Source organism: Phasianus colchicus, chromosome 2, assembly GCF_987193195.1.
Source record: "Phasianus colchicus chromosome 2, bPhaCol1.hap1.1, whole genome shotgun sequence".
Taxonomy (NCBI): domain Eukaryota; kingdom Metazoa; phylum Chordata; class Aves; order Galliformes; family Phasianidae; genus Phasianus; species Phasianus colchicus.
Genome location: NC_143437.1, coordinates 40203654 through 40221052, shown reverse-complemented (window position 1 = coordinate 40221052; position 17399 = coordinate 40203654). Strand labels below are relative to the sequence as shown.

The following is a 17399-nucleotide window of genomic DNA, read 5'->3' as shown; positions in this document are numbered from 1 at the left end:
CAAGCATACCAGTCAGCTATACCAGTGCTGTAGTTGAGCCCCTCAGTCCTGTACTTCAAACTGCATTGACACTGAGGGCTGTCTCAGGGGCAGAATTTAGCTTCTAAGTTATTTTAGGTAAACTGGAAGCTCACAGACTGCAGTAGAATACAGTGTATTATCACAAAAGAAGTTGTTAATTTTCCAAATGCTGTAAACAGCTGTATGAGAAAAAGTTGAGCATATTTATAGTGCATTGGAATTACTCTTCTGTTCTGTAGAAAATGACCGGTTATAACCATTACGTTTTTGAGGCTAACAAAGCTAGAATGGAAAATGACTGATCAAAAAAAATACAGGAGATCCCACATACTCCTTGGACATGAAATGTGTCAGGTTTAAGCATGAAGAGTGACAGACAGAGTCGCACTGTTTCTGCTCAGCTGGGAAAGGACAAAAACAAATATGGCACAACCCCATTAGTCCATAACCCCAGTGGAAAAGGTAAAACTAGTTGCATGTTATCTATTTACAGATAATTCACATTGTTTACAGAGGTAGATTACTCATGGGCTTTACACTGAGCAGATAATTCTAATTAACAATTTCTAGCAGGTAGAACATTCAGTAATAATGTTTTTACCACATGCAAATTGGTCTTACTATCTGATCCAATATTCTATTACTATATTGATCTCAGTTTGACTAATGATTTGTTACATTGCTTCCCGAGACGTTTGCAAAATTAAGTTTCTGATCTGGTACACTCCATCACTTCCCTTACTGCCTCTGAAAAATAACTTGGAATTCCTATATCATGCAATCATAGAATGGCTTAGGTTGGAGGGGATCTTAAAGATCATATAGTTCCAAACCACCTGCCTTGGGCAGGGTTGCCAACCATTGGATCAGGCTGCCCATGGCCCCATCCAGCCTGGCCTTGAATGCCTCCAGAGAAGGGACATCTATAATTCCAGTGCCTCACCACACTCTGAGTAAAACATTTATTCCTAACATCTAACCTAAATCTCCCCTCTTTTAGTTTAAAGCCACTCCCTATTGTCCTATCACTATCAGATCATATAAAAACTTGGTCGTCCTTCTGCTTGTAAGCTCCCTTCGAGTACTGGAAGGCTGTAATGAGGTCTGACCATAGCATTCTCCAAGCTAAACAAGCCCAACCCCCTTAATCTTTCTTCAGAGGAGAAGTGCTCCTGCCCTTTGATCATCTTCATGACCCTCCTCTGGACCCACTCCAACAGTTCTGCATCTTTCCCCTGCTGGGGGCCCCAGCGGCTTCACAGGGGCAGAGTAGAAGTGGAAAATCCCCTCCCTTTCCCTTCTGTTTCTCTGTCTTTTCATGCAGCCCTGGATATAGTTGGCCTTCTGGGCTGCAAGCATACACTGCTGGCTCATGCCTGGCTTTTCATCTGTGAGGACCCCCAAGTCCTTCTCTGCAGGGCTGCTCTGAGTTCTCCCAGTCTGTATTTGTAACTGGTATTGCTTCAACCTAAATGCAGCACCTTGCACTTGCTTTGTTAAATCTTATTAGATTCTCATCTGCCCACAAGTATGTCCAGATCCCACTGGCTGCTGTCCCTCCCTTCTATTGTGCCAACTGCACCACTCAGCTTGGTGTCAGCAGCAAACTTACTGAGGGTACACTCAATCCCTCTGTCATTGATAAAGATGTTGAAGAGCACTGGTCCCAAGATGGACCCTAGGGAGACACCACTTGTGACTGGCTTCCACTTGGACATAGAGCCATTGACAACAACCCTCTGGCTGTGACAGTCCAACCAATTATTTATTCACCTTGCAGCCCAGCCTTCAAGTTCATATATCTCTACAATTTAGAGAGAAGGATGTGATGGGGGGACCATGTCAAAGGCCTTGCAGAAGTGCAGGTAGATGACATCAGTTGACTTTCCCTTTGTTCACCTGTGCCATCACTCCATCATAGAAGGCCACCAGATTGGTGAGGCATGATTTGCCCTTGATGAAGCCATGCTGGAATCTTCTCCACATCTTGCATGTGCCTTAGCATCTCTTCTAGGAGGATCCACTTATGATCTTTCCAGGCACAGAGGTGAGTGTAACTGGCCTGTAGTTTCCCACATCATCCTTTCTCCTTTTCTTAAAAATGGGAGTGATGTTTCCCTTTTTCCAGTCACCAGGGACTTTGCCTGACCACCATGATTTTGCAAATATGATGGAGAGTGCTTTGGTGACCACATGGGCGAGTTCCTTCAGAACCCTTGGATGCATGTCATCTAGCCCCATGGAGCAGATTCCATCTGCATCTTAGTTTTCCTGACTCCATCCCTGCACAGCTAGACAGCATCCCTAGATTCTTCCCAGGCCACCCATCCCCAATCCACTGCTTGTACTTTATATATAAAGAAGGTCACAATGAGAATATGAGAGTGTGTCTGTTTAATAAGGATATGGGATTGTTTGTGATTAACATGGGATACTAGGTGTTCACTCACAGGTTTAGTAGTGTTGTTGAAGTGGAAGAACTGTGATAAAACCACAAGAGATCAGATGCCAAGCGGTGGTAGAATCAGTAGGAGTTTTGGAGGAGAAGTTGAGTACTGACTGTACTGCACAACAAGAAATGTGTTGCCAGCACCTGTTGACATCCTGCTGCATTGGCTGTACATTTGGAGAGAGGCAGACAGAGAAGTCTGGACTCAGCCACCAAGCTGATGAACACTGGACCACATGTTCTACTCTAAGGAGGGGACTGTGCTTGCTCAGCCCAGAGAAGTGAAGGCTTTGGGAGGGACCCAAAAGCCCTGGGGAGGTTACTGGGAGGATGGAGCCAGTTCAGTAGTTCATTACAAAAAGATGAGAGACAAGAGACGTAAACAGAACAAAAGAATTAGTTCAGATTAGATTTGAGGATTTTCTGAGGACAGTGAAGCAGGCTATCTGGAGAGGAATTACAGTCTCCATCCTTGGAAGTTTTCAATCCCAGACAAGATAAAGCAGTCCTGTCTGCCCTCAGAGCTCACTCTGCTTTCAGAAGGGGTTTGGACTGGAGGCCTCCTGAGTTGCCTTCCAACCTGAATTATCCTATAATCGATCCTATGAAGGCTTTTGTGGAACTATAAATACCATTAGCTTTCCCTATGCCCCACGTGCATTCCTACAAAAATCACAGCGTTCTTTTCAGAAAGCCTGCTATGTAGCAACTTAACTGTATAACAGTACAGAGTACGCATCAAGTAATACAAAGGGCTATCAATGAATATAATTCTAAGGTCTTTGGAGAGACCTTTGGAGGTCTCATCTTTGGAGAGATGAGAAAACTTCAGAAAATAAGACTGGGAACTTTGATCTATTTCAAAAGCTAAAACCTGATTTGTTTTCTTTTTCAAGGAACATTCAAAACATTTCTTTTTCTGGCCTCTGAGTAGTACTGGAAACCTGCACTGAAATGCCCCAAATTCTCTGTTCTTTGAGCAGACAGCTGCTGTTATTTGCTGTGACAGTCATTCATAGCGCATATTCCTTTTCACTCCTCACAGCAAAAGTGTTGTTACCTACAGACGACAGCACATCCCGAAGCCCCGTGTTTCCCTTGAGGATAAGAACCCTAAAAATCCCTGTTGTACTTTCTAAACCAGCAGGAGCAGCTGGCTCTGTACCGCAGAGCACTTGGACTCAAGCTGCAGGAGCAGACGGCTGGGTGTCCACGGTGCTCACAGAATCGTTGCAGGGTCCTGTAACACCAAGCACATGAGCTTAAGCAAGCTCACATCTCCTTGTTCCAGCAGGCCCCTCAGTTGCCCGGGCTCTAACATGACCCAGTGTTGCATGCAGGATATATGGTTGAAAAATGTGTACTTCTGCCTGAACTGATTTCAGCCTGGATACTTCTGCAAATGGTATCATTTGCACCATTGAATAGGCTTCCAAGCAAGCTCTCTGTGGCCTAGAGACCTAGGGAATGAACCTGGGTCACTCTGCCACACCTTCTCTTGTTGCTTTAGTCACAGCCCACACTAGCTTAGGTGCTTGCATTTCTATACAGTTACTGTTTAAGACTGGTGGGGAGACTATTTCCTTGTCTCCTGTGCATGCAGCAAACACCTGTTGTGATTTAGACTTAATTACATGCAAAAACTTTATTGATCCAGATGGGCTTAATTTTTATTGCTTCTATTGCTATAATAACTGGGTGTTTTTTAAAAACTGTAGATTAAGGGTGTCATCCATAATGAGAGACACCAGTATATCTCAGAAGTGTTGAGCTTTTCTGTGCTGTGTAGCAGAGAGGTTACGCTGTGTGCTCCTGAGAGAGGAAATGGTTCCCATTATTCTGTGTGAGGATTGAAATATCTGCTGAAGGACTTCTCCAGGCTTACTGCCTGAGCTAAAGGGAAAGCTGCAATTAATTATTATGGGATTTCAGAGATGTCTGTTACTATTTTGAAGCTTTAGTGCAATAATGTAGTTATTGGCTTGGTTTTATATTGCTGCAGTCTCCTGGAGAGAGTTCGTATCACCCTTCAGTGAGTCATAAACCTTAGGCAGCTCAGGAAAATTCTCAGGCTCATGTGTTATTAGAGCAGGAAAGTCTTACTATTGGCTAGAAGAAAGCTATTTAAAAATTTAGAATGTTAACACCTATGTTTGCAGGAACATGACCTCCATGACCTCTACAGTATTTGCATACCTGATAGCAAGATAAGAAATTAAAAAAAAAAAAACAAAAACAAAAAAAACAGGTGCAATTCCTCCTGTATTGAATCTAGGCCTGTTGCCATCAGGCTTTTCTTGTCTTTTGTAGAGGGAAATTATGGATTTCCAAGGATTGATTTCTTTCCTTAGAAATAACCAATCAAGTGCCTTCCTCTTTCTGAATAAAGCAGTTCCGTGCTGTGTTGGTTGACCTTCTTCTGATGTGGTTCTCTTACATTTCTGATGGAAAAGTCTTAGATCCTCATAGATGTGCCCACAAGAACTAGACGAATCCTTGAGTATTTGCTATTACTGTATCAATATTCCCTTAATGTTTGTGAAGCCTCACTACTGAGTATGCTTAGAATGCCAGGCTCTACATGAACAAAGGGCTGCACTTGCCCTCAAAAACTTGCATTGTTATAGGCAGACAGAAGCAGAATAGTCACGTAAGTGGAAATCCAAGCAGGTAATACTCTTTGGAATCTAGAAACTGTAATCTGTGATAGCATTTCCCCTTTAAGGATATCCAATTATCCCTTGTGGAAAATTAAGCATGATGAAAAAATTGATTAAATGGGTTTTGCTGACATATTAGCTTCAGACTACTGCAGACTTCAGCTGCCATATGAATGATGTGCACAGATGTCACCTGCTTCCATGCCCATCCATTTTCTCCACGCAGGTGGATTAAAGCAAAGCCTAGGGACACTGAAGAAATTTCTATCCAAGATTTCCTCGAGTTTAATTAACTTGCTCAAGAAGATCTCCTTCTCCTTGAAAGCAGACCATTATTATTTCATGACCTAGTGAGAAGTTCAAGCATTTTCATTATTAATGTAGTTTCAAAGTCTTGTCTATTCCTACCTAGCTGCACTGAGATGTACTTTGTGGCATTGGATGTTATTCAGGAGGAGAAATAGGAGATAAGATGAGCCTGGGAGTAAGGGCTGTGAGGGGAGTTTATAGTTTGGTTTTCGTTCTCACAATCCTACTCTGTTATCAGTTGTCAGATTAATCTTCCCCAGGCCACGTTCGTTTTGCCTGTGACAGTAACTGATGAATGACCTACCTGTGCTTATCCCAACTCATGAGCTTGTCCACTGTTATGTTCTCTCCCTCTCCTGAGTGTGGCTTGGTGTGAACCTGATGACCAACCAAAGAAAACCTACCACAGAGTTTTTTGTCTCCTTTCCCTGAAATCTGCTCTCATGAAATTTTGTGTTTCCATCTTCTCCATCATTTAGAGCATGCATTTTTTTTAACTGACCCATGGTTTCAGTAGTTCTTAAATGCTTATCCATAATTTCTTTAATAAATTAGATTATGCATGTGCAAGAAATGCCAAGAGAAAGAACTGGATGGCACAGTGAAACAGCAGATTAAACCAGAGTTTGTCAGTTGTGTATTATGACAGGTATAATAGGAGCAGTGTATGAGATTTCAGTTAACAGCAAAGATGTTACAGCTTTCTTTCCCTCCTTGCTCCCTCCACAATTTATTCTCTCAGTTAAACATGAAAGACTCTCTTGGATCATAAATTCTGATTTGTTCCATAATACATATCACTGCTTGTGTTTTTCAGTGCAATTTAAAACATGTTGTGAAGAATATTACATGGGTTATAGATGTCATTATTGAGAAGACACCCTGCATTCTTCTCCTTGTCACTGTGCTGTGTCTGTGCAGGAAATGTCAGTACATTTCATCTTAAAAGCAGGCTTTCTGCACTTGTCTCAGTTTCCAGAGCCATTCAGAATGGACACAAATGTTAGCTACTGCAGGCAGAGGCCAATTGGCTGATGTATTTGTTGGACTACAGTTGTAGGACAAGCAATTTTCTAGTCAGGTCAGTTGAACTTGCTCTGCTGCTCCTGCTTTTTGGGCCCATGCGATGTTTTACTGATAGTGAGTGCTTTTTTCACATGCAGAAATTTACTGCTGTGGGTTGCTGAGCGCCAGGAAGAGCGACTGTACAGGCCTACCTCCATCCATGCTGAACAACCCTGACACTCCCCAGTCCAGAGGACAGTACAGAATAAGAATGAAGGGAAACATGTCCTTGATCTGCTGGTACAACAAAGGGCACTTCCGTTTTCTGACTAACGCCTATTCACCAGTTCAACAAGGTAAGCAGTATTCCTGCTGCTCATGTGGAAAGTGCACATGCTTTAAGTGACAAGGCAAGATGAGTCATGGAGTTTGATTATAAGCCTGAACAAAGAGCTTGATCATAATATACTAGAGAAATGATTGCAGTAGTGATGACTTCCCTTTTGTGTCTTCTTACAGCTATTATATTTTCCTATTCAAAGGTTAAAAGCCTATTGCTAATGCAGCATCCTTTGCCTGTACTGGTAAAGACTGTATCCTGTTAGGTATAAAGGTAATATCTCTGGTGGTGGTCAGAGAAGGGGAGTGTTGTGGTATGACGCTATACTAGTCACATTTGCAAAACATCTTGAGTGATTGCTGCTGCAGAAAAAATAATAAATGACATGATGTACTTAAAACTCAGAGTAGGTCCTACAATTAATTTATCTTATCCAGTAAAAACACAGTCACAAACAAATGTATTTTTGCCAGAAGCAAATTAAGGCTTCCTGTTACATTAAATTGATTTTAGCAGTTGATGAAAAGAAACAAAAACAGGTAACTTGAGTAGTTCAAATGATGGCAAAAAGCTTCTTGATGACTAAAATCTTTTCCATTTCTAAAATATATAAATATTTTAAAGATCATTTAGAAACTATGTGATACAATGTGACAACTTAACTCTTTGAAAATCAGCATCGGTGAAAATGTTGCTTCAGTTTCTCTTCATTTTATTACTCAGAATTACATGTAACTGTCTGAGACAAACACTAAGTGTAAAGCCACCAATTCACAGGCATCATGCAGGCTCATGTTCTGAGCCCCACCATCGTCTCTACCACGAGCTATGCAGTAGGTGACAGGGCGAGCTGGTATCTGAGGACTGATGCCAAAAACACACAGATGAAGGAGAAACGACACTTCAGTGATGCTTCCAAAGCCAGTCTCTGGAACAGTGCTGCCCCATAGCTGTGCTGCAGACACGGTCAGGATTTGTGCTGCTTCCTGCATGCACTTTGTCAAGTGTGCTAGATGTGTAAGAGTTATCACTAAATGTCAAATAGTCTATGCTAGCATGGAACCTGCAGTTGTAATGCATAAATGTTACTAAAAAGCAAGCTAGTTAGAAAAGTGTTCTCTTTGTGAAAGTCAGTGCTAATGCCCCTTTCAGAGAGGGGCCATGAGCAGGCTGGAGTTGGTGGTGGGCCTTCCAGGCAGCACACAGCAGTGTGAGTAGCTCTGCCATGCTAGAACCTTTGGGCAGGTTCTAGCATGAGTGGGATTGTAGGTTGCATGTGCAAGGTGGTTTAAGGTTCTTTGGTTAGGACTTGTGCACGTGTTGGGTAAGACCTCACAGTGCTCACCAAACGCCTGCTGGGACAGCCAAGATAGTTCAGGGTGAATCAGAGCAGAAAACTGAGAGGTTTTTTCAGAACTGCGCTGGGGAGAAAAGAGTCTCCAGTGAAGGTCTGAGAACAGATGGAGGTTCAGCAGGAGGGTAAGAGACCAGATTGCTTGCCTCTACTTTGGCATCTCTGAAGTCAGTGCAGCAAGAGTGGTTGAAGGCAACTTGATCACCAAAGTCTCCTCTAAATGATGTAAACATGGAGGAGGAAGAAATTTGTGTTCCTTGAGGTGATCCTGAAGCACAGACCTGCTGTGTAAGTGTGTTAAGTGGGAGAGGAGTAAGGAGTAAATGGGACTGAAACCTACATGGAGCAGTCAGACAGAGAGTGGAGCCAGTGGGATTACTGGACAATAAATTGTGCATTTCCACATTGAGCATAAATGTTAGTGAGAGTGGAGAGGCCATGAAAACAAAACATAAAAACATAGAAGATGAGATGGACAAAGCAAAACCTAGAGTGAGAACAGAGGTGAGTGTAGCTAATAGTGAGCTATGTATTGCAATTTAAAGGAAAGTAGGGAAGGTAAACTTTGCATACATTTGGAGGGCAAATCCCACCCAAGCCAGAGGCACTGGGAGGGCAGTACTCTTGTCACCATTGATCTATGAATGCTATTCTTAGATGCAGCACATTATTTATTATAGATGTTCTAAGGCAGTATGTCATAATACATCATCTTGGATGCTAAAGGATGAGTCTTATTCCTTTAGTTTTGCAAAAAAAAAAGTCCTGTTTACTCTGCTGTGAAGTACAAATTTTCTGCCTAGAACAAAATTCAGTGTTTTTAAATTTCCCTTAAGTTTTAACTTGAGTTGAATTTTCTTTTGTGTCAGTACTGCAGAAGTCAAAAGCGATGGGGATTTCTGGAGAGTAAAGAGTTACCCTTAATGTAAACCAGGTGATATGCTGGTCCAAACCTTCCTGTCTGGGTGACATGGCTGTTTTCCACTGAAGATCTGGAACCAGCTTTCCACACATCCCCAGGACTGTGTTCTGGAAATAACAAAAATCCTCTCTATTTTTTTATTTTTTTATTTTTAAACAAAGAAAAACAGAGAAGGCAGCAACCTCTCTTGCTACATAGCAAGATGACCAGGAACTCAGGGAATCCTGGCATTTCTTGTCTATGGAAGGAACAGGGAGTCTCAGGGTCCCTGGTGTTGTGTAGTGTTCCCAGCCTGCTGGAGATGGTGAAAATCCCATGGCTTTGGCAGCATGCAGAGCTGGAAACATCAGCTTCTTTGCAAGCTGTTAGGGGGCTGGGCTGCTTTCTTTCAAGCGTATTATGTTTAAGCAAAAACTTACTGAACCCAAGATCCTTCGGAGAAGTTGCTTCTTTCTGAGAAGAGCTTTCACAGATGCCAGCTCTACTTAGAAACTATATGTATATTAGACATTAGCTAATGATAAAAATGAAGTTTGAGCTACACGTGCAGAGGGCAAGGACCAAAAAGCTGCAGGTAACACGGTCTCACCAGCGACTGGTGGTGGTAAAAGGTTGATGTAGGAGCCAGCTGCTAATAACATCCTACTGACACAGCCAGTATCAAATGCTGCAGTTCCCTGGGAAGCTCTCATTAGCTTCTCCTTGCTGTCCTTGCCTTTTCTGCCCGCCCTGCCTTGAAGATTGTACAGCAGGAAACAAAAAAAGATGGGAGATGTGGAAGCATTGCATTTGTGTACACCGCTTTCATAAGCAAGCCCCAGTGTGGTTCTTAGTCCTGGAGGAGCTTGGAGTGAGGAATGCCTGCTGACATCTTTGTTTCCTGAAAAAAATTCTAATTGCAAAATTGGAAAGTCTGGGGAAGATGCGGAATGTTAAAAAATATGTTTCAGGACAGGGAAGCTCTAGGATTATAACCTTAAATTTACACATGTCCTTTCTGAAATTGAAATCATGACGTTGTGTCCAAGTATGGTGAGAGTTAAGATGGAACGAGGGCAAGCCCTTGAACATTAGGCCTTGTGCGAAGCTGCCTGTCTGCAGCTCTGATAAAGAACTGTAACAAATTTACATCCAGATCAAAAGCCATATAGCACTTGGAACGTGAAACAATCCAAACCTAAAGCTGATGCCAGCAGCCTGCACCAGAGCGGCAGCAGGCAGGAGAAGGCAGGCGCAGGCTGCAGCGCAGGCGGTGTGCTCCCCTGGAAGGCTGCCAAGGACTGAGCACAGTAATGCTGGGGGAGGACCAGGAGGGGAAATAACTCATCTGAGGTGCCGGTGAGTCAGCTTGCTTGGGGCTTCCTGCCACAGAGACATGCAGCTATGAATGACCCAGCTCCGAGGGGGCTGCCTCGTAGCTATGGAATAAGCCTAGAGAAGGCCATAAAAATAATGTGCATATGAAGCTATGTAATGTTCTCAGTATAGAGGAACACTGCACAGAATATAATAGAAAGTGAGAGGGAGTGTGTGGTGCCCACATAGCTGCCGTCACAATGCATTGTTAAGGATTGTGACTACAAAGCAAATTGCAAAGGAAATATAAATTCTCCAAGGGAAGATGAGGGGGAGAAGAGAGGGGACATTTACACCCTGTTCTGGAGGGGAAGAGGTGAGAGTGCTGAACGTTTTAAAGGTGATACTGTTTTCAAGTCATGAAAAATCAGAATTTAAAAACCCCAAATAAATTGCCGCGTGGCTCAGCAATAACATGACATTTAGTATGTGTCACAAGTCTTGCTTCAAAATAGAGCCTGCCAGCTAGGACAGCACGGGGGGCTTGACAGAGATAATGGATGGAATGAGACTTCCAGCTGAAGGAATGAAATGGTGAAGTCTGCAATCAAAACGTGAGGAGCATTTTAGGGATGACTGTAAAAGGCTTGGCAGAAGGAAGGAAATGGGATTTTGAAGGCTGAAGAAGTGAGGAAGCCCATGATCATATCTGTACTGAAACAATGCTGAGAAAGAATACAGCTAAGCCTTTGCTTCTCTAGAGTTGGAGAAAAACATTTGTACCCAGCAAGGAGCAGGGATCATCCCTAGACAGTAATCTGTAGCTGTGGAGCAAGAGTTTGTTGTTGTTGTTTTGTTTTTGCCAATTAGCACCCACTGGAAGCCCTGTTGCTTTTGTTCTTCAGGGGCAGATATGAGGAAGGGACTCATTTCAAGGGAGCTGTTTAGGACTATTAGAGCTCAAAGTAGGAAATATCAAGTCACAGCTCTAGAGTTGACCACAACTCATTGTGAACTAACAGAAGAGAGACTAATGCACTATTGGTAGTGGGCTGCTGTAGGACTAGGGTAGTGGTTTTTTTTCCTGAAATGTGATGAGAACATTTGTCTCCGTAACACCTTTTCACCTCCAACTAAATATTGATTAATCTTCCTTTTTCCTTTGTTCAATGGACTATCAATGAAAAAAATGTCAAATTACCATCTCCATTCTGGGTAACAGAGGGGCCGCCTCCTGGTTTTGGGACAGAAACTTGCAAAAATCTATTTCATGTTCAATGTATGTAAACTGTATCTTTCAATGGCTACACCTATTGTGTGGATTTAAAACTGTTATGTTTCTAATTGATGCAGGAGTTATAATTAAGAGAAAAAGTGGAGAAATTCCATGCCCCTTGGCGGTTGAAGCATTTGCTGCTCACCTTAGCTATATCTGCAAATACGATGACAAATACAGCAAGTAAGTGAGAAGGGGTTGGGGGTGAGGGAGTTTATTTCTTTCATTCCTTCTCCATGTTGAACTGCAGCTGTGAGCCCAGTCCTGCTTTCACTTAATTCATTTCTGTCAAAAACTCTTGTTCTAATCAAAGATCAGAATCTGGCTCTGCACAGTGGTGAGAGATGCACTGTTAGACGCACTATAGAGAATCTCTGCAGGAGTACAGAGATGAATGAGCACTCATCATTAAGCACACTGCATTTTTTACCGCTTCCTTTCACCTTTTGAATAATCTCAAAGACCTGCTATTCTCGCTTTGGCGCTATCTACCTACCTACCAGTCCAAAAAAGAAAATTATGAGTTTCATGTTCTTAGCATCTTGAAAATGACTTGTAAGAGGAGTTGGGAAGATGAGCCAAGAGGCTGATGATGTTCTTGGCCACATCAAATTCAAGACTAAGTTGAGAATTCAGCAAAGGTCTCCAAGTCTCTCACGGTAGCTCAGTCTCCACTCCTATCAGCAGGTGGTTATTATTTGTCTTGGTGATATTTGAGCCACTTTGAGCCAGAAGGTGCTCAGCTGTGAATGCAGAGCCAATCTAGGTGAACTGGGAGAACAGAATATAGATATTTGGACTCCTGGATTCCGCTTGATGTCCTCATTGCTAGCTCTTAATATAATGGAGAAACAGAGACAAGTATAACAGCAGTGAGGAAGCTTGGCTGTGGGAGTAGCAGTGAGATGCAGATGATTTCATGAGCTGAAAACAGAGGATAAAAAGCAGCAGAGATTTTTATTAAATTTATTATTAATTTTTTTATTACATTTAAATTAATCTAAGCAAAGTAGAAAGAATTTGGTGTGTGGAAAGCAATGCAAAAAGAGATTAGGTAGTAGATTTAAATGATTACTAAAAAAAAATGAAAAAAGAAAAGTGGAAAATTTTATGATTGAAGAGAATATTCTGATAATCTTAGAGTTAGTCAGAACCTAAATATAAAGTGGTCAGTCTGTCCTAGTTCTTCTGCCTTATGGAGAGGAGGTGCTCTGCTGCATACCAACACTGTATGCTCTGTTTCTGCCCCCATATCCTCCCACATACTATTGACAACAGCAGAAATAATTTTTCTCTTACAATTGAAATAATTAAGAGAGACATCAGCAGTATTCCCTAAATTGTAACCTAATGGGCCTGAGTCTTTTATTTTAGTTACAGTCTGAAGGGATTCAGACCAATGGCTCCCAGCATTTGGGTGTTTGTCACAGGCAAGCTGTAGGAGTATAGCATCAGTTTTTTTGCTGTGTGCAGAGGTGAATTCTGCTGAGGTTTTGGCTCCTGAAACAAGAGCGCTGCTAGAAATTTCCAAAACTGACAAGACAGGCAATGAACCGTAAATGATTTCAAATACAAAGTACAGAATTCTTGAAGATCATACTTGCACTTGGCAGTAAGTACTGGTCCTGCTTCCCTTTTGCATAATCTTCTTCTAGGGTTATTTCTTCCTTCCAGATGAAAGTGATGGCTGAATACTATTTGTTTATTTGTTGCCTTTTCTCTTGGCTTTGTAGGTATTTTATTTCTCACAAACCTAACAAGACCTGGCAGCAAGTATTCTGGTTTGCCATCAGCATTGCTATAAACAATGCCTACATCCTCTACAAGATGTCAGAGGCCTACCATGTGACGAGGTATAGCCGTGCACAGTTTGGTGAAAGACTTGTAAAGGAGCTTCTGGGCTTGGAAGACATCTCACCTTCCCATTGATGTAACGTTCTTGGAAGCATAGGCAGGAGGTGGAAGGTAAGCAGAAGAAAATACCACACCTGCAACAGCAAACCAAGGAACTTCTGACACCACCAGTGCTGTCCTTATCCAAAAACACCAAGTGATGCCACTAGAGAGGTGGAAACTTTGTTCCTAGTAGCAGCTGGATGTATACATGTTCCGCAGAAAGTGCCACAAGAAATGCTGACACAGAATTGCATATGTGAATGCCCTGTGGGTATCTGTACACTGGAAATGGACTTAAATTAGTTGTCTCTCAATGCCATTCATTAAACAGGGTCATCTTGTAAAGTCATGCTTGGGCTCAGTGCTTTCCACAAGCTGAGATAGCTCAGCAGGCCCAGGTGGGCATTGCATAGAACTCTATACCTTATTTGGAGTTACTCAATTCTGGGACAAGTAGTGTAAGTCTGTACCGTGGGCTGTGGTTGAGAATGCCAACCACCGTGTAAGAATTGTTGCTGTCCTCACAGTGTGCTAAAAGAAGCAGTTCCGAGACACGAACCCCAAATAGGCATATTTTCAAACAAAACCTTTAAAGCAGGCAGCCAGGAACTGAGAACTGATTAAGACTTTTTTCTTTATTTTTTTCTTTTTAAAGCATAAGGCAATTTGATCCCCTGTAGAACACAGCAAGATTAGAAGAAACCAAATACATGAGTAAATTTAAAATGGAAAAACATGACACTGATTTTTTTTTTTTAAACCAAGATGAAACATTTTATACATGAACAGTTAGTGAATTAATACTGCCTCACATCTTAACTGCCACGGCAGTTAAGATCTGTTGGTATACAGATCAGAAATAAGAGCATAAGAATCATATTTTTTCTTGATTTCAGCTGTCTTGTACGTTGCTTTAAAGTCTAACATAATGGACTGTTAAGTGGATAACAAAAACAGTTTGTTTAATTTCCTTTTATAAGCATCAAGACTTTTCAGTCCAGTTTGGAACTTCGTTTGGCACACAGCTGGCAGAAAGAAAATAATTCACTAATAGCTGTGTGTTTCACATTATCACTGCGGGATGTTCTGTAGGAATTCTTCTCACAAGAACACAGGGCTTGTTGCAGTAGCTGTAATTAAGCAGATTACTTGTTTATCAAAATAACAGAGCATTGTGTTTTACAGAAAGAAAGAAGTCCAGTTGCAGCCAGCAGTTAAACATCACTAAAACAGAGCAAGCCCAAAGAGCTCACCTAGTCACACTGTAGAGGACAAGCATTGTCACGTGCTGGTGCCTGTGGCTGAGCTGCTACAGTTTGGCGTTGGTGGAATCTGAAGGCAGTAAAGCTTTGAGAAGTATGGTTGAAACAGGAGAGAATTGATGTGGAGGTGAAATACTGCCCTGCCCTCTACACATTATTGATTTCAGTCCACAACTCAATCACCAAAAAACTGTCTGTATTCTAAAGGTTAGCAGTGATGGAAACAGACAGAGTTGTATTAACTTACAGGGCATAAGCCATGTTGCTAGAAGGACAAACTGATTTTTGGTCCCCAAGCTTAGCATTTCCTGAGAAGTTTTATCAAAGAACAACTTGGGCTGATTCAAGAGGGATGGAGCAATTTAAGTATAAATCAGTATTGATACTGATTGATTGATCAGTATAAACCTCACTAGTTTATATGAAGGGTCGTGAACATGAATTTCAGAACTGCTTGAATTCCATTGCTATGACCATCAGATATGCCAAAGCACTGCAAATGCATATTGTGTAAATCAGCAGGGGCTGGTGAATTATTGACTGGCCCAAAGAGAATCTTGCACTGACAGCTTTCTGTTTCCACCAACGTTTTGGTTTTTGGAGTAAGCTTAGGCAGATCTCACATGCTTGCAGGGAAAGTAAAGGGACAGCCAACACATCAGTGGTTCTGCTTGCAGTACCACCTGAAGACTGCCCCACCTGTCCTGCTCTGCCTGCCAGCCACAAGATGAGTGACAAACCAGAGGTTTCTTAAGCTTCTTAGATGCCACAGCATTTCCATCCTGGAAAAGAGAATAGCAAAGGTTACAACCATGTGCACTGGAGGCCTCAGAGCCTCAAGAGGAAGGGGAGGGTTTGTACCACTGTAAGTCCTTGGCAGTGCTGGGCTATGGAGGACCCTGAAGATGAGTTCTAATCTCCTTGTCCCAGCAGGGAATGGAGATGATCCTTCTCCAGACTGAATGTGTGGTGTGGCTGGGTCTTACCGGTCTTCTAAATATCCTAAGCAGAGGGGGGGAGAGGCTAGCGTGAAATATGAAAAACAAACGTCCAGCCCTCAGTTTCCATTTCTTAAGAAACTCCAGAGATACCTGAAGGCAAACGGTGTTATTGTTGTGAGATCTCTGCTCAGGCAGTGCTGGCTTTCATTGTGACAGGATGAGTAGTGACAACTTCATTATGCCCTGCAAGTTCATATGGCAGTCAGAGTCAGGGTAGTAAGGATAGGTGTGGCAGGAACTCTGCAGGTCAAACGTTGCATGAACAGTAGCTGCTGGGAGCCCATTCTCCTGCTAAACCAGAGCATTTGCAAGATGCTGACGCCCCCAGCAGCAATGGAGAGGCTTGCAGGGCTTCCTAGGAGCTGCTTTGCATGTCTGAGGAGCAAGCACGGCACTCTCCAGCTGTGTTGTAGCCCTTTCAGCTAGAGCTGGAGTCCTTTGCAAATTGTTACATCATTACTGTGTACGCTTGAAGGCCTGGATCTATGCCTTCCCATTTAGAAAATGCCTTTTCTTTTTCAGGTGTCAGTAGGTCCAAGGCTTTGGAACATTGAGTTTTTCTACTAACTTATGTTGTTAATTATGTGGATTACTTGAGCTAAAATGACGAGGTCCTAGCTTTTTGCCTCAGGGACTGGGTCCTGAGTAGTTTTCCCTAGAATTGGTGTTGATGGGGGATTACACAGTGGCTGACTATTACAGGGAAGATGCTTTAGTCTCCTTTTGCAAAGGAGAAAAATTTAAACAAAATTATAGCTTTGCAATGAATTTCATTTTCTGAGCCTTAACCATCCTTCATCATTTTGAACTGGTGCCCTAAGCATGCACAAACATTCCATAAGTAATCAAAAATATTTATATATATTTGTATGTACAAAATGCCTGAATTTTGGCTCTGAAAGCCAACAAGCAGAACCCACCAAAGCATAGTTTATATCCACAGATAACTGTTCCACCTTATCTTCTCCATCTTGGAGTGGATAGGGTTGAGGAAAGTTAGGATTTCTCCTTGTTGAAAAAGCATCTTGCACTTTCTCTAAGTTACTATTAAAAACAACAACAACAAAAACAACAAAAAGAAAACAAAAAACAAACAAACAAAACAAAACAACCCAGCGAAGTAATCAAGGAAGAAATTGAATGAGATTAAAAAGCAAAAGTTCATTAATTGCAGCTCAGATTCTGTAGCATTTCCTTTAAAGCAAATTGGCTGACTCAGATTTGGTTTTCCCACCTGCCTGTAACACTAAAGCTTCTCCCTAGGTAAAGGGGAAAAAAAAAGATTTAGTCTCAAAGTAGTGCAAGGATGCTAGTTGTACTGTGCACATGTGTGTTAGTTGTGCAATGGCTTGTGAAATTACACCAAGTTTTTCTTTTTTTTTTTTTTTTTGTATCCTTGAGACAATCTGGGTAAGAGATCTTAAAGCTCAGCAGTGGCTAAAAGACAGTAGAAATGCCAACCAGGTCACAGAGGAACTTCTGTACATTTTTCTAGGAAAGAGAGTTTGAAGCTGAAGTAGACATGGGATCAGGAGGACTCATGTCTCTCCTGCTGAACTGAATTTTAATTTACCTGTACTTCTGAAAATGATTTAACTATGGTATGCA

The 17399-nt window shown here is 42.0% G+C and overlaps 1 protein-coding gene across 1 annotated transcript in view; it reads left to right on the top strand.

Moving 5' to 3' along the window:
- Nucleotides 1-16902, top strand: part of PGBD5 (piggyBac transposable element derived 5) — a 70666-nt gene extending 53764 nt beyond the window's left edge. Inside the window, exons 5-7 of the mRNA XM_031613717.2 lie at nt 6603-6800; nt 11710-11815; nt 13366-16902. Of these exons, the coding sequence (XP_031469577.1) occupies nt 6603-6800; nt 11710-11815; nt 13366-13561 (500 nt within the window). The 3' untranslated portion in view covers nt 13562-16902. The remainder of the gene's footprint in view (nt 1-6602; nt 6801-11709; nt 11816-13365) is intronic.
- The last annotated feature ends 497 nt before the right edge of the window (nt 16903-17399 follow it).